At 38.5% G+C, this 17,708-nt stretch overlaps 2 protein-coding genes across 6 annotated transcripts; both read right to left on the reverse strand.

The window, feature by feature from the left end:
- Positions 1–690: 690 nt before the first annotated feature.
- LOC135607461 (F-box protein SKIP23-like) lies at positions 691–8,376 on the reverse strand. The gene is made up of 2 exons (XM_065099291.1): positions 7,072–8,376; positions 691–5,827 (listed from the first exon to the last, which is right to left on the reverse strand). The coding sequence occupies exon 1, from the start codon at positions 8,255–8,257 to the stop codon at positions 7,076–7,078; it is 1,182 nt and encodes a 393-aa protein (XP_064955363.1). The 5' UTR covers positions 8,258–8,376; the 3' UTR covers positions 691–5,827; positions 7,072–7,075.
- Positions 8,377–10,408: 2,032 nt separating this feature from the next.
- On the reverse strand, positions 10,409–16,898 carry LOC135583635 (uncharacterized protein At5g43822-like). Of its 5 annotated transcripts, XR_010485185.1 has the most exons (9): positions 16,675–16,897; positions 14,480–14,644; positions 13,763–13,881; positions 12,629–12,805; positions 11,877–11,924; positions 11,719–11,796; positions 11,506–11,587; positions 10,858–10,922; positions 10,409–10,755 (listed from the first exon to the last, which is right to left on the reverse strand). XR_010485185.1 is itself a non-coding variant. In XM_065099292.1 (7 exons), the coding sequence occupies exons 2-7, from the start codon at positions 14,609–14,611 to the stop codon at positions 10,712–10,714; spliced, it is 585 nt and encodes a 194-aa protein (XP_064955364.1). In that variant the 5' UTR covers positions 14,612–14,644; positions 16,675–16,867; the 3' UTR covers positions 10,409–10,711. The 5 variants fall into 5 exon arrangements, 3 of the variants coding, with proteins under 3 accessions (XP_064955364.1, XP_064955367.1, XP_064955365.1); XR_010485186.1 differs by lacking the exon at positions 11,506–11,587 and having other exon boundaries at positions 16,675–16,898; XM_065099292.1 differs by lacking the exons at positions 11,506–11,587; positions 11,719–11,796 and having other exon boundaries at positions 16,675–16,867.
- Between the last annotated feature and the right edge of the window lie 810 nt (positions 16,899–17,708).

A 17,708-nucleotide genomic window follows, 5' to 3' on the forward strand; every position in this document is an offset into this window, starting at 1 on the left:
GTGTCTTAACCCATTTTAACAACTATAATTACTTGCGTCACCCACCATCCCTCCTCCATCATTCGAAAGCAGTTGGTTGTCTAATTTGCTGCCAAGTTAAAATAGGCACTAAAATCATCCAAAGGTTAAGAATGTAATCAAATCGGTGGCCCCTTTTCCCACAAAAAATATGCTTGAAACAGAAATAAATATCATTTCCACAGTTAAAAGGAATTTTTCAGGAAAAAATCGCTTACAAACATGACCAAGAATTTACTTCCTGTATGGCAGCAAAACCAACTATACAAGAGAAGAACTCAATGATGATTTGTAAAGAACCAAACATAATGAAGCAGTCAATTATAAGTGTTCTTGTCACAACCCAGCCCGACAGAATAACTGACCCATCAACTTGTTTAGCCTGAACCACTAGCCCAGAATTACTTGGCTCAATTTCAAGATAGCATATCCATGAGCCCTTATAAGTCAATTCAAGTTTTTTACCCCCATTCCATTCCATGCAGCATTAAATGTGGGGACTTGCATTTTTTGTTATGCATGCCATCCATCTATAGGCATGCATCATGAGTTGCAATGATGTTCTCTCCTGTTGGTATTTTACTTCAAGAATCATGCAAATAAAAAGTATTTCTGCAACTTGCAAACACACAGCACACAGCACACTGCATTAAATTGGTAGATACCAAGGGATCTGCAATGATTCTATTTTCTTGTTTCTAGTTTTCCCTGCTGAAGGTTTTGTTTACAATGAAACTGTAGATTGTAAAAATAATTACTGCAATTCAGAATAGTTAAAAACAAGTAAAATTAAAATATGATGAACAAATCTTTTACTATGAATAATTTTACTGCAAGTCCATTTACAATGAATAATTTAGCATCAGAAATCAGCTGCTCTGAAACCCCACAACAGACTGCTCCTGCTTCTCACTTTATTCAAAGAAGTTAGAAACTATTACAAAGTTTGGTTTAAATGTCATATTGCATATGTTTCATATACTAGAGAGGAAGATGTGCAATTAAGTCTAAAGTTCCTCATATGCTAGAAAGCAACATGTTCCATACAACTCGAAATATCCCAACTATTAGGGATCAGCTAAAAAATGCCATGATCCATGAAGGAAAAAATCATATGAACCACCCATTAGAATCAATCAATGTCAAAAGCTAAATGATACAATAACTTGGAGCCTTGCATGCTTAAAAGCTAATGATACTAAATGTAAAGAATATGATGTATCTTACTCAGATTTTCTATATCAAAGCAAAGCACATCCCCCTAATATGCTAATGTTGTACTTGACACTTGGCATAAGTTATAAGAGTTGTTCCAGCCTAGCCCTCTATTGGCACCTATAAAGCATAAATATGCTTCAATTCTTGTTTTAGTTATGTCTGACAACAATACTTGTCAGATACTTCCTAAAATGTGATCCTTCTTCGGGGTTAGCAGTGCCCTACAGAATGAGACATTCATTTCTTCATTCATAGCAGAGTCTACTAAAGGAGGGATCAACCTCATCGTGGTGATAGAGGATACCTCAGATCCTTCACTCTAATGTGTCCCCCCCATTACTATTCTCAACAGGATCAATCTCCAGGAAAGTTATACCCTCCGCTGACAGAACTCTTAGATCTCCAGTCTTTATGTCAACATGTTATGAGGCTCCTGTCTTAGGCAGGTCACCATTACTTTTCACTTAGAAAGGAGAAGATATGGGCAACAAAAAGTGCAAGGAATGCAAATATTATTTTCCTTCTTTTTAGAAGATAGATTCCATAAATGTCCACTGGTGGTGGAACAAACCATAATCCCGTCTAAGCCTCTACTGACACCTATAAGGCATAAACACCTCAATACATGTTTTAGTTATGTCGGAAACCAATACTTGTCATATACTTCCTATTATGTGCCAAGTTTGAAACTATACTAGAACAAGTGTATCTAAATAATTTTAGACATGTCAAATACTAGCAATATTTATGTGTTTTGCTATTATAGGTATGTCTCATTACTGTTTTATACATGCATTTGAAGTATATTTATAAATATGTTTTATTTATGTGGACTTTTTATATGCTAAATTTATAACAATTCACTTTTCTAACCGGTAAAGAATACATCTTCACATAAAAAATTATAGCAGCATATAGAAGATACTTATTGTCGTGTCCATGTCGAGTCTTGTGTTACTTTTCTTGAATATATCAAGTTGTCTTGTCTATACTATGTCACGTTTGTACGCCTCCTTGCTAATGCTTCTTACATCGGCACACCTCCCATGTTGTACCATGCTTTTGTGCCCGACAACAGTCAGCACATCTAGAACCTAGAGATCTTGGATTTAACTCTTATAATTCATGACGTGGGCATGACAAAATTTATCAGGTATTCAAGTGAAAACGACAAAAGCCACTTATTACCTCTTTTTTTTTAGTTGAGCTCATTCTTCAAAAAAATCTAAAGAATTTCAAGGTTTTGACATGGATATTTGGCATGGATATTTATTTCCAACTTGGAAGCTTCAATTAAGGTTCAAGTAGCTTTTGTTGTTAGGCCTTAAGACAACATTCAACTTTCATACATAAAATAGTTTATGTCCAACCAATTCTAAAAGAGCTTTTGCTTCATCTAGGAATGTGATTCAAAATGTGAAACAACATGAATACAAAAAGCAACAAATAAAATGCATTGCCCTATGGAATATTACCTGATTAGTGAAAAATATAACAGAAAAGAGTCGATAAATAAATGAATCAGAATCATAAACTGCAAAATATAGACAAAAAAGATAAATTGAAGCATTAAAATATATATACATTATATAAATACAGCTTTCTTGAATAAATTGTTAAAACAAATTAGGTGCTAGCTAAGAGATCACATTAGATGAGTTTGGGAACCAACAGCAAACCACATTTTCGATTGTACCATACTTGAAGTGAACCACGTTGAAATAATGACCCTTGCTCTTAGAACGATATGAAGAAGGATCTAGTCCAGAAAAATAGATGCAATTTCTATTGCAACTCTCATGTTGGTTGCGGATGATACAAGAGTTGTAGTACTACAACATGAACAGTATGCTATCGCCTAGGCTTATGACTCCGATCCAATAAGACGACCAGTTCTGAGTGTATCTAAAAAGTCAGTATGACTCCTTAACCTGATTCCATACTCATGAAATCAGTCAAGTAGAACCTACTGCTACTATACACGACGGTTTAGACGACATCGCCCAAGCCAACTTCCACAATGATCTAGATCATGTCCCCTATTCAGCAAAAAGCAACCCAAGTAAAGAAAGGCAAGTTGGAGGACAATGCAGCTAGAAAAATCTTTTTCATTCTTCGGTTATGTATAGATAAATCTTTTCCATACTTCGGTTATGTATAGACCCAAGACAATATTTCTTGTTATAATTGGCAATGAAGTCGAGGTAGTATAATTTCATGGGATTTTGCTGGTTGAGATTCATACTTTAGGCCCATGTGAGATACTATCCATATGAAAAAGTAACATTTATATTAGATTGGGAAGACGTGTAGCAAAATAAGATCAACTTTCATCAATACTTTTGATGAAAAATGATAATATGACTTAGTTCAAGTATTATTAAAAATTATGAAAGTTGACAAAATAGAAGCTTAGTCCCCAATTGAAATATCTTGACAGAGGTTATAAACACATTTTCATAGTCTATATTAGAGTAATTTATTTAATTTCCTCTACATCCTAAGCTTTGATGGTATTTATCATGCTTCTTAGACCCGAGACTCCTTAAAAATCTTTTCCATTCTTCAATTATTTATGGATTGTCCTCTTAAAGAATTAGGTTGGCAAGGACGATGCAGTTGGAAAAATCTTTTCCATTCTTCGGTTATGTTTGGACCGGAGACATCATCCTCGCCACGCTACCTTTCTCCACCTACGTTGCTTTCTACCAACTAAGGGACGTGCTTGGACCATCATGGAAACTGACCTGGGCGTTGTCATCCAGATTATCGTGTATTGCAGCAAAAAGTTCTACCTGACTGATTTCATGAGGGTGGCAATGCTCGATGTTAGCCCACCTGTTCGTGTCTGGTTCATTGTGACTCTCCAAGTACATTGCAACTTTTGCATCTTTCGCTAGTTGAAATGGCAAGGAGAGCTACTCATCTACAGTTGTTCATGTCAAACAAAAATCAGGTCACGAGGTCATGCCTACTGTTTAGGTACACCCAGAACTAGTCACCTTACTGGACTAGAGTAGCAAGCCTAGGCAACAACACACTGTTCATATCGTTGTACTACAGCTCATGTATCATCCACAACCAATGTGAGGATTATAGTAGAAAGTAGAAATTACATCCATATTCCTCGACTACATCCATCCCCATATCATCGTGGGAGCAAGGTACACTATTTTAGCATGGTTCACTTAGAGTATGGTACAACCAAAAATGTGTTTAGCAATTGGTTTCCAAACTCGTCTAATGTGATCTATTGGCTAGCACCTTATCTGTTCTAGCAAGTTATTCGAGGAAGCTACATTTATGTAATGTCAATTTGTTTTCTTTAATGCTTTGATTTATCTTTTTTGTCTATGTTTTGCAGCATATAATTCTGATTCAATTTTTATCATGGTCACATTTTTATTACATTTTTCACTCTTGAGGGAACAAATATTCCATGGGGCAATGCATTTTATCTATTTCATCTTGTATTCGTGTTTTTTCATATTTTTAACCACATTCCTAAATGATGCAAAAAAAAAAAAATGAATACCACTTAATATTATCTTTTTTTTATGAATTAAAAGCTCTTTTAGAATTAGTTGGAGAAACTATTTCATGTATGGACGTTGATATGTTGGATATTGGTGATGTCCAGCTCAATTTGACGTGGCTGTAAGGGAGCCACAAACACTTGATCTATGGCTTAGAGGGGCTTGGGCGTCTACCTGATGACCAACCTGTATGAAGACTAACGCCAAGTGGGATTTCCGACGTAGTCCCTTTAATGCTCTAGTTAGTGCTGGAATAGAAAACGGGAGTTTCAAATAAACGTTAACTAACATTCCTTATTGTGACCTGGTAGACTTTTTATAACGGTCTTAACCGTTCATATGAATATTCTACAGTATGGGCAAAATATTCCATCGGTATTTTATATTGGACTAAAGCCCATATGACCTAGTTGTTCGCCCAGGTCCATTTTCGCCTTGCTAATATGTATATAACTCTTATCATGAGGCATTTATCTTCTGCTGTCTTAGAAATTGCATAGAACTTTAGTTTAAATTAGAGACTGTGATGGGTGTTAATAATAAAGAAGATTATTGTAACTATGATGAGTTCAGATGAAATGGAAAAGAATCAGTACAGTGAAACTGTGAAAGAAATTAGAAACTGAATAGGAACAATAAACTAAAATATGCACATCAAGCATAGGGAGCATATGTCAATACCTTGCTATAGTAGGCTAGGCTTGAACCACAAGACAAATTGGGAACATTTTTCAGTGCAATGAGTTGATATGAATTGCTTGCTACCATCAACAAAATCAACAACCTCCAGATGCAGAATCCCAGGGCTAAGGAAAGTATGTGCAGTTTCCTCTGCACCCATGAAGCCCATTTCCAACATACTGACAGTTGTAATACCGAGACACAAACAACATCTCCTCACCAATAAACACTATTCATTCTGGACCATGTCAGTTCATCCATCATACCCAACTTGTAGATCTCGTAGTGATACCTGTGATGGCCATTCTCGAGTTCCTACTCAATTTGAACCATTAGAGCAACCATCAGAAGCTCCTTCTTCCATTTGAAAAAGCCTGAAAGCAAGGCATTCATAAGGAATTTCCAGCGGTAGCAATGGAGTGAAGTTCATTGGATTATCAATGTTGCAAAATGCCATTTTACCATCCAAATCTACTGCATAGAACCTCCTGTTGCAAAATGTGATGGACCAAACATTGCAGGGAAGGTTTGTGTTAATTAGCATCCACACCTATCTCCGGGCATGCAAAGGGCTACTTTGTTAGATGGAAGTGTGACCATAACATAGCATACTTACCTGAATTTGGGGATGGGGAAAGGATGGCCTCCTTGATGAAGATGTGAGACATCTCAGAAGGCTTGATGGACATGGCTTATCAGTGATGGATGGTTAGAATGAGCAATCCAGTGTTCTTAGACCATCATCACATACCTCCCTGAGGCCAAGGCTAACTGCTCATCTGTTGGCAGCAGCTCAAGTTGTTCTTGGGTGAAAGGATTCATGAATGAAATTGTTAGACTCTCATCCATCAACACCAGCATACCTTGACTTGATCCAAGAAGACCTTGTCACAGGCAACTGGGACACTCAAGCAGAATACCATCTCATCTGAAGGGCTGAAGAACTTTATAGTGCCAGTGTTGGAATCAAAAGAGGGCATTATGAAAGGAACAAATATGATATCATCAACAGTTGCTGTCAAAACTCCAGCTTCATTTTTGGTATCAAAAGTAATTAATTTACTCTTTTTAGGCAATTTTCTTTTGTTAAAGGAAAAAGGCATGAGAGGAACAGAAAAAAAAAGAGATGCTTGTAGATATTAGATTTATCCATCACCATGCAGGTTATTCAAAGTTTAATAATTTAGATGTATCAAGTTACAACTGCAGTATTTGCTATCAAATGAGACAAACCACCAGAAATAATGCAACACTTTATGTCACACTGCATAGAATTGTGATATTTCTTTAACTTTTAGGTAACCATAAATTGTTCTTTAGTAGGAAACAATGCATCAATATTAGCTTAAATTAAAAGATGTCTTGCTCTAATTAGTGTTTATGAGAAACTTCCACCATTATGTTTATCCAACATAATATCTTTGTTCATTGAGACTAAAACATTTAATACATGCATAAATAAAATGAAACAAATCAAAATCATCAATGCATACGAGAATTAAAACAACAGGCATCAGTGGTAGAAACTGGAGACAGATCCTTAATTGCAATGATATCTAACAAAGCATACTATATAAGGACAAACAGATATTACCAAATCTAACCAGTACCAAATTACCTTGTCAGTAGAGACAAGGAGTAAACCAGAAAACCTCTCTTGAGAATTGCACGTTACAATTACATGATATCACCTCCAAACACCCATTCGTTACATCCATTACTGCCATCTTGTGAATCTGAGACCTGGAAGGTTCACGGCCACCACGAATAGGCTCGGAGAAATACATGGCGTTGCTTTTGCATCCATAGAATGCACCTCCAATGGCATTTGAGTTGAAATGGACAGACAAGAACACTGTCCTACCACCGATGGTATCCACATGGTACCACTTCATCCTTCGTTTAATATCAGTCCTATAAATCTCGTAATGATGCTTGAAATGTGGGAAATCTCCGTCCATGTAATGAGCAACCAGCAGCAGTTCCTTCTTCAACCCCATAATTCTGAAGCTGTCACGTTCAGGAGGCACCATCAGCGACGAAATATAAGTTGCGCGTGTGGAAATACCGACATCGCAGACGCAAACTTCTCCAAATGCGTCCACGGCATAGAACCGACCATCACAGTATGCAACGGAGCTGACAAAGTTATGCAGGGCGGTATTGAAGAGAGTCCACTCACGGTCTCCGATCCGGCAGAAAGCAAGTTTAGTGGAGGAAGCGAGAACAGCCACGATGATGACGGCGCATTCGTCTCCCTCGCTCGGAGAGGAGGAGAGGGTCGCCTCCGAAATGAAAGTGCTCCGCATGTGGTACAGCGTGACGGGGTGCTTGCCGTTTCTGTGGTCGAGCACCCAGCGGTCGCGGACTTTGGAGACGCTCAAGCTGGAGGCGCGGGCGAGACTCTCGGTGACCGGCGGGAGGCAGAACCTGGCGCGGGTGAAGGGATTTAGAAGGGAGACGGAGCCAGCCTCGTCGATCAAGAAAAGCCAGCCGCGGGAGGAGCCGAGGAGAGCCTGATGGCGGGCCTCGGGGAGGGGGAGCGAGTGGACCGCGGCGGATGAGGCGATCTCGGAGGGATCGAAGAAGGGGAGGGCAGCGGCGTCAGGGTCGAAGGGTAAGGCAAGGAGAGGCGGAAAGGGGATGCGCCGAGCGGCGGCGCGCCAGCGGGAACAGACGGAACGGAATCGAACATAGTCGACGCTGTGACGGAGGCGTTCGGCGACGAGGGCAAGGAGCTCGGGAGGTAGCGCGGCCCAATCGGGAGCCGCTTCTTTGCGGAGAAGGGGAGGAGGAGGCGACATCGATCGATGTGCGACGATAGAGGATGAGGAGGAGAAGAGGGTTTTGATGTCGATGGATGAGGGTTTCGAAGGAAGGGGGGGAGGTTGGTGGTAGGTAGAGATTAAAGCGAACCAATGAGCGATTCGCTGAGGTGAGGTGGTAAACAAAGCACGCGCTTTAGGTGAGACTACAGCAATAGTCCGATGCGCTAAAGCCGAAAGTTGGATGACGTCACCGAGAGCCAAGGGGGCGAATCAAATTCCAAGTTTTTATAATTTACTTTTTCAATTTTATTTTAAGTTTAGTTCACCAATTGATGACGATAGGTATGGCATGAGTTATAAAAAAATTCCGAGGATTTAGATGGAGAAATGCCAATAAATTAAATATATATAATTATAATATTTTCTTTTAATACTGTTGTTTAGGAACGAGCAAAAGCATAAGACATGAGTTTATTAGATAAGCCCAAAAGATATCTGAAAATAAAAAAACCGAGGTATCTTAGCCTTTTATTCTATTCTAGATATAGTAGTAGATATTCTTGATGTCCAAATCAATCCAACTCAATTCGAACCCATGTATAAAAAAATTTGATATCGGATCAGTAGTTGCTAAAAAGAGTTTGGATGCATGATTGATCTAGATAAAGACTAAAAACGAGTAAAATTTATAACATGATTCTTTTTAACGCTCATTTTGATTACTCATGAAGTAGAAAATGAAAATTTCGAATAAACAATTAATGAAATTTTTATTATAGATTTAAGTCAAAAAAAAATATTCAATAATTTTTTAAAAATATATATTATATATTAAACTAATGCTCATATGACCTAATTATCGATTATTTTATTTTAACTATGCTATCAGGTGACTAGTTATGATTAGGATAAATGTTTTCCTTGTCTACAAACATTTAAATGTTTACCTGAAAATGTCTGTGCGATCCACACTACAGCAGACTCGATCCAACCTTTTCCAAAATCTTGCCCTGTGTTTAAGATCATTCTCGGAGATGAGTGGTTGGAATTTATGAACCTCCAATGACAAAAAGAACAACCTTCCTCAGCATTTTTCATCCACAGACATGAGACAATGGAATTCTCCCAGCAACATAATAGAATTCTCCCAACAAGAATCTTTAGCCCAGACCATCTGACACTCATCCTCCTTTTGTGCTTTTGCATATAGCTTCCAGCAGTCAAACTCTCTTCCTCTTAGCTGCACATTATCCCAAACAACACCTGTCTGTTTCATAACAAAAACTCTGTAATGCCACATTATTCCTCTGTTAACAGACTCAGACAACATCCACTGAGAATTATCCTCCTATGGAATCGATATGTTGACAGTCCTGCGAATTCAGTAGACAAATTATCAGCAAGAAGAAGATGCTCATCATTGGGATAACGGAGAATCCTTTAGATCAGAAAACTTTTATGGGAGGCTGGCTAGAGGAAGAGATGTCTTTTGATCCCATCTCCTGAGCCTCACCTCTGTTAACCAATCTTGTGCGAGACAGGCACATGGAGTGCTCTAAGATTCAAGGCAACATTTGTTTCTTTTTGTTTTAATATTAGATAATGACAGGAAGGAGAGAGAGAGAGAGAGAGAGAGAGAGAGAGAAGATTTTATCTGAACTCACTCTCGTTTGTAGGCATCACACTTAGAATGTGTTCTAACGGAGGACAACCGGAGGAAGAGATGTTAAAACAAAGATAACATCTCTTTCTATACTAATATTATTAGATAATGGTGGAAGAAAAGAAGTAGGAAGAAGACAATAATATTTAATTTCTTTTTAAAAGATCTTAGCAACTTACCATGATTTGATAAAGTCTTACCAACAAAACTAATTATCACCTTCATCCATCTTGAATTATAATGAGTCACTTTTCTATATTACTGCTTCGTAGTTCAATTGCCTCAGCAAGACAAATCCACAAGTTATCCCATGGCTCGGTGAACTCAACTATTCATTATCATCACTCAGCTTTTTACGAGCTTGTGAAATTGTCTCCAGTCTCGTTGTTTTGATTGCAGAAAAAAAAAACTACAACTTCTGAAAGCATTTAGCATTTTTGTCGGATCAAGAATTTTAGACGGGTCAAAAATATCTAGGTAGGCGAGTGAAGCAACCAGAGAAAGAAGAGTGAAATGGTACCACATTAACTATGAAATCATCTAAGAATTAAGTTTCATCAAATCAAATAAACTTGAAAAAGACGAGTGTAACTTGATGCAGTTTTTGACACAAACGAGTTTGAGATTTCGAGGACATTCTTCCTGCTATATAACATGATATATATGTAAAGACGTCTCAAACTCAAAGCATCAACACAGAACAGAAGAACATTGCAGTCAGTTTCGCCCTCACAGTTTGAGCATAAGCACGCATTTAGTCCATCTCCAAATGCAATCATAGCTGCCGGGCGATAAAAATGTGCAGGGATGGCAGAAAACAGGAGGAATCAGCAGATCTCCTCGGCAAATATTATGTCATAGATAGCTTGCACTGCACAAAGAAGATACAGCAATGAGAACCAACACCTATATAGTCCATACCAATTCACTGAGAAGCTTTGAGTACATTTTCACAGGGTAAATTGCCTCGTACCTTCATCTTTTGGGATATTGGGCTGATCCACCAAAAGCTGACCAAATGCAGCAGCATCAGTGGGACTGTATAGGAAAACAACACAGGTGTCAGGGAGAATGCATAAATATCAGGAGCTGTTTGGATTCTTAATTTTCTCTCTCTCCATATCCTTATATGGCGGTAGATCCAACCACGGTTCAAACCGGAACCGAACTGATCAAGAATCAGAACCGAACTAGATCAATGATTCGAAGGTTTTGAACCAAACCAAAACCAGGTTCTGATTCTGATTATTGGAATCTACAACTGGAACTAAGAATTTCGGTTTAGTTCCAAACCGACCAAAAAATTGAAAAATCTAAATGCCCCTATAGATGACGAATCTACCCCTTCTGACAATTTAATAAATGACTAATTAGAGGGACATTTTGAAAACATTAAAAATTCAAAATTCCGATTCGAAGCCTAAATCTTCGGTTTCTGAACCAGAACCGAATCTCCTAGAACCGGTTTGGTTTCGATTCCAAATTCAACAAAACTGGAACTGCCAAATTTGGAGCCAGGGTGGCTGTATTGTGGAAAGAACTGTTGAGGGCAGAAGAAGTGAAAAATAATGGACATAAACATTACTTTATAACAACAATGTTTCCCAGGTATCAGAATCACCTTTCAAATAAAACAAGCATGCCCGGTACTTCATGATCATGGGAGTTCTAACCCCTTTACGATCGTTGCTCCTTCCACCATTCTGAACAGTGCAAGGATAATAAACAGGCATCCATGAATCGAACGGGCACAATTTGACTACTATATCAAGATTTACTAACATGCACTATCATTATCTTGAGAAGACGAGTCTCAGATATGTTTACAACTTACTCAATTTCACACTGGTTTGATCTCCATAATGAATGCAGTTCAAATTGCTAATATGCTGAGCATGGTAATCATCCATATCTGTTTTAAGCCAAAGTTACCTCCACATCTTTTAATGTTTGCATCAAATCCAAGTAAAACAACAAGGCTGTTCAACTTACCTACACTTCCATGTCAAGGAGGATACCACTGATAATTTAAGAATATACCTGAGAAATGCAAAATCCATTGTAGCCCCATTAGCTAAAAACTACCAAGAAAAAAGAGAACAGAAATAAACCTATGAAAGTAATTAGATCTATCTGGTACCTAACAGAAAAGAGACATGAGCTTCACATTTTATATGATGAATAAGCAGAAGTTATTGAATGATTTTAAATTGGCCATAAAAGAAGAAATCAAATATTGGATCACTTTCTTCATTTCATACACATGCTAACTCCATCTTACCCGGCTCTGTTATTTAAAACGAGCTTCTCACTTTCTTCATTTCACTTTTTTAATAGCTGCTTTTGTTTCAAAAAAAATTCCATCTTACCAAAGTGGTTCACATGGCCGGAAGCTTGTCAAGTTACCGACATTTCTGGTTTCTCAGGAAAGAAAAGAATGAACAGAAGAAAAAGGCTTTTATCTTTATCAAAGATAGAAATATGGCTCCAGCCTTTGATGAATAATGTTGGTTACTTGGTAAAAAATCAAAATAAATTATCATGGGTGAAGAACTGCTTTGCAAGCTCAAATCCTCCAATTAATTACCATTCATAAACAATGCTATAATCCAAAATTTTGATTCAGACATCTCCGACATTAGGAACAGGTAACAGCCTAAGTAGCTTTATTAAATCTACATCTCTTTCAAAATGTATAAAGTGAAATATCCAAGAAAACATGATTAGCCAAGAAAAGCTCTTACTCAGATTGGTGCATCTCATAAATTGACCTAAGCCCACCTAAGCAATATGTAATATTTGGCCAGAGTCCAATCTGCACTTTCATCTGCTTAGAAGTTTGGGCTGATCCTCCTTTCACCAGTTGCCACGCATCCCTTGCAATCTTCTCAAGAGACAAGACAATGCCACGAAACTCTTTCCTGATTTTTCATAACGAAGGTTAACCCAAAAGACAAAAAACTGAATCTAATTGTTCAAAGATGACTGTCGCACAAGTGACATTCAGAATTTTTGCAGTTGCTCCAACCAAACACACAACTCACAATAGTATATCAACAATTGACTCCCAAGTAAATGGTTATTTCAAGTGCTAACTTCTGCTCCAGGTCAATAGTATGACTGAAATTTTCATTAGAGGTGCACAACTAGACTCTTCATACTTAGTCTTACAATTAAAGAAGAATGAATAAAATAAATTACTTTATCTAATTAAGCAGAAAACACCACCAATGCCGGTCCCAAACCCGGATGAAAAAAATGAAAGGTAATGTTAGGCCAGTGACAACCAGCCAAAAACTACGTCAAATGCTGGATGAATTTTCAAGCTGATCTTTTCAATCTTATTCTCATTTCTTAAAACATGAACCATCTATAGAGTCCTAAGAACTTCAGAAATTAAATTGCTTGTTATCATTTTGCAGGACATATAACATCAGTTAGACTAAGATTACCAGAGGCAGTTGTTGTTTCTGAATGCTAAGTACATCAAAGGAACATCTTCAACTCAACTAAAATACATTGTGACTACAGTTGTTTATAATACACTGTTATGGTAATGGAGAAATTACCATTACCTAGGATTCAATTGCTGTAACTGGTAACCTGGTTGCAGACTACTATATTTCCTTTTTGCCTTCTCCAAAAGGACATGCTAAATGAATTTTCTAGGCAACATTGACAACCAAAATGTCATCAGAGTATTTTTTTAATATAAGTAGGCAACGTCTCTTATAACACTTTGCTATTTAAATGAACTATATCAAATGGCAACAACAGCTGTAGTACTTCAACATGGGAGAAAACCTATATCATGTGTTAGACACACTATCTTATATCACAATTTGAACATGATGTTTCACCTCAGCGGAACAGCTTACATTGTTTCTCTCATGGAACGAAAGATCATTTCCAGGGTTTCCATTTGCTTCCCCAAAAGTGCTTCTCTAATGCCAGATATGCTCCTCAACACACCATAATTTTTAGCCTCTGCAAGCACCTAGCTAAAAGAACAGAGATAAGGATACTAAATTATGATTAGGAACTCCTAACTAATTTTTAGGAGATTTTCTATCCATGGTTCATTGTACCATGCAGCAGTTTTGTGACGAAAATAAAATCAAACTATAGTAGCCGAAGATAGCTAGATATGCCAGATCAAAATGAATTAATCTATATGGATACAATCGTATGAGCTCAAACAAATGTGAAATTTGAAGTAGTCAGAAGTCAAACAATACCATCAATCTTATCTTCGGGACTTACTAAAGGTTAAATGTGATCAAATCATAAAAGGACCAAAATGCCTTGCTCATCAGCAGTATCATCTGTTAAGTTAGTCACTCTACAAATTGGATAGATCAGGCAAACTCAAGCAAAGAATACATAGTAACAACCCTACATATAAAAACCAAATCCTCCCTTCGTGTTGGGGAAAAAAGTCATTTCTTCTGGAAAAGAGAAAGAAGCAACCTTATTGGTAGAAATGAAGGCAGTGAATGAAATAACCAAATCAATATAGAACAAGAAGCAACATCAGTGGTAGTAATGAAGTAAATAAAGTAAAGAGAAAAAAGAGGTCAAAGAAAGAATTCAACCTGCAGTCTATTGATGATGGATGTGGCACTCTTGAAGAGTGAGAGCAATCGGGATTGGAGCTCATCCCACTTTTCCATATCCTCCCTTGCCTTTTTGTACTTCTGTTGAAGTTTCCTCACCATTGTCTCCATTTTTTCCACAGATCTTGAGGTTTCCTTAAGGGTCTGTGATATGATAAAGGGTTTAAGGTTATACTCTCCATCAAATATTCAGATTAGGCAAATAAAAAATGTATTTGAAATCAGAACATCCTCACCCAACACATGATCAATTACAGTGCCACAATTTGGTGCATTGCGTGAGAGTTGGGTGACATCATAATTAAAAAATTACATTGTGCCAAATCAATCTTATTGATGTATAATATACATAACACGAAACAATAAACAAGTTGATCAAAGATTATCTAGATTTAATATTAATTTCGACATCTTTCAGCTAGTGACCTTCTGCTTACTTGTAATTCACCTGTGGTTCATGCAAAACAAGTGTGATTGCTTTTCCAAAAGAAAAAAAGATCCATATTAATTGCAAAACTAATGCCCAAGTTTTGCATATATAGGAATAATAGGATGACACATTTTGAACGATAGGCACTAAAAGATACTCAGGTTCCAAAACGCCTGAGGCACTATGCGCTCATCTGAACGAAGTGAAGTACTCACCAATATAAAAATTATAAAAGTATATATTTAGGAAAGAAAAATAATCATCAAAATAAAAATTAAACAATACATGAGTTTTATATTATTTCATATTCAAAATATGATCACCAAATCATCGAAGTAAATTCATTCAACCATCTATAAAACACTCAGTAATTTAAAAAGCGTTAGGCACCAAAAGGCGCTAAGGTCCCAAAACGTCTGAAACGCTAGGCGAGCACCGAACGAAGCGAGGAACTCTAAAATATTAAAATATAAAAAATAAATAATATTATTAATCTAATAAATAAAAATTATTTTGTACATTAATTAATAATCTACTGTTAATAGTATATTATTTACTGTTAACAATAGTTAAAAGGGAAGAGTATAACTATTAAAAGGGATAAAAAATATCACCTAGTGAAACCGATAGTGAGAAGTCAGAACTCAGAAGAGAAACAATGGACAACAGCCGTGGCAACGGATAGCAGCGATGGTAGCGAACAATAACGACAGACGATAGACAGTAGTGGAAGCTGAGCAGACTCAGTCGGCGACAGATAAAGACTCAAAGGCAGCAAGAGAAATCGTCGGTGACGGAGGCAGAGGGAGGAATCCTGGGTGGCGGACGCAGAGGGAGAAATCATCGACGACAAAGGTGGAGGGAGAAAGCGCATGCTAGGGTTAGGAGTCGGGGTCGCGAGCAGGTTTTGAGGTAACTATGTGCGTTAGTTGGTTCAATCAAACCAACTAACTAACGTTCAATCAAACCAACTAATGCACATTTAATCGAACCCGATTACCTTATATCAATCGCGCACTCGCCCGACGCCTAGGCTCGGGCGAGTGCCCAAGCGACGCCTTATTGAAGCGCGTCGCCTGGCCCTTATATGAGGCGCTCGGGCCTCGCCTCGCTCGAGTGCCTATGCAAGTGCTCGAGCACCCCTTTAAATCACTAAAAACACTAAAATACAACATTATCCAAATCTACTCTAGCAACAGGAATAACAATCCTAAAACTATATTTGTCATGATTCAAGATGTTAAAACTGCAGTGACACTCCAAAATACTAAGAATGACAAATTCAATCCTTTAAACAATTCATAAGTAATTATTAACAAAAAAAAACTATTACTAATACATAAAGTTACTATTAAATTCAAGTGAGATCATATGAGGCTGTCGGGGAGAGAGAGAAATATTGGAGAAAAGCGAGCTCGGCAGATTTGTTGAGGAGAAGCAGAGAAGGGGGTGAGGATTTCAGCCGCGGTCTGATTGCAGCAGAGGGCTGTTCAGGGTGAGAAGCATGGGGAAGGAAGACAAGGAGGAGGAGAGAGAGTGAGGAGGCTGTCAGGAAGGCTTTGTGGGGGGTGGTGCATGAGAAGGAGAAAGAGCGAGGGCGATAGCGAGAGGGGAATAGACGGGGTAGGGGGAGAAGCATGGAGGAGGAGGAGGAGGAGGAGGGAAGGGGGAGGGCGGCTGTCGGGGACGCTTGGCAGGGGGCGATGGTCGGAGAGAGACAGCAGCAGGAAGAAGGAGGAGGTACCACCGAGGGCTGCCTTGCGCACAAATGTGGGGAGGAGCGACCGGAACATCGTTGAAGAGGAGGCGGCGACGAGAAGCGGAGGGATCCTGAATAGGGTTTCTCTCGCCAGAGAGACCGCGGCGCCGGGGTAGGGTATGGGACTTGGCTCGGTCGAACCGATTGAAACAGTTACGTTCAACTCAAGCCGAGTCAATTTTAATTAGCCTTTAAATTGGCCCAGGCATAAGGCGCCCGTCTAAATCCTAACTTAGCCGCTCGGGCCTCGCGTCGCCTGGGCCCAGGCGATCGGCCAATGAGAAAACAACAAGTTGCAGCGGCAGCTTGCTTCTTACTTATTCGACACGTGGGTTGGCGTTCATCTGAAAGAAATCGCTTTGCAGTCCACGTACAACAACCGACCACATGACCTGCCCTCTACGTCTTTGATGGTGCGCCATTGGCGGCGGTGACGACGCCAAGGAAAGAAGAGGCGATGGCCCGAGTGACGGCGGAGTGCTTATTCGATGGCCTCCGGGATGGCGCCTGGCGAGAATGATGTAGAACGGTGATCGGCTGTCACAGCGGAGGTAGAAGACGCGTGCCTTTCAGGATGCGAGAAAGTCCACGTGTCGGTTCAGTATTGTGAAAGGGCCGTTTCTGATTCAGTACAATGGCAATTGGGGCCGAGCCGGTCCAATGTAGATGCAGCTCCGGTCACTAAATGTTTCTGCGCATGCCATCAGCTTGCAAGGGAAACGGTCTCACAGCACGGTTGATGGTATCGATCCATATCGATATATAAATTAATTATTGATACGATATATATCAAATTATATCAACTCATATTATTGATCCAATATATCATCCGTATCGATCTTCTATTGGATTAATATACATCACTCGTATCAAACCTTACCTCACACCACATACGTATCATTCGATTTGCATATCTACTTCCACGTAAGCCTTTCTAAATATTGCTTCACATGAAAGTTATCACATTACTAATCGACTATAATTTGACTTGCCATTGAATTAATTATGCTTGTATTTAT

This window comes from Musa acuminata, chromosome BXJ2-3 (assembly GCF_036884655.1).
Source record: "Musa acuminata AAA Group cultivar baxijiao chromosome BXJ2-3, Cavendish_Baxijiao_AAA, whole genome shotgun sequence".
Taxonomy (NCBI): domain Eukaryota; kingdom Viridiplantae; phylum Streptophyta; class Magnoliopsida; order Zingiberales; family Musaceae; genus Musa; species Musa acuminata.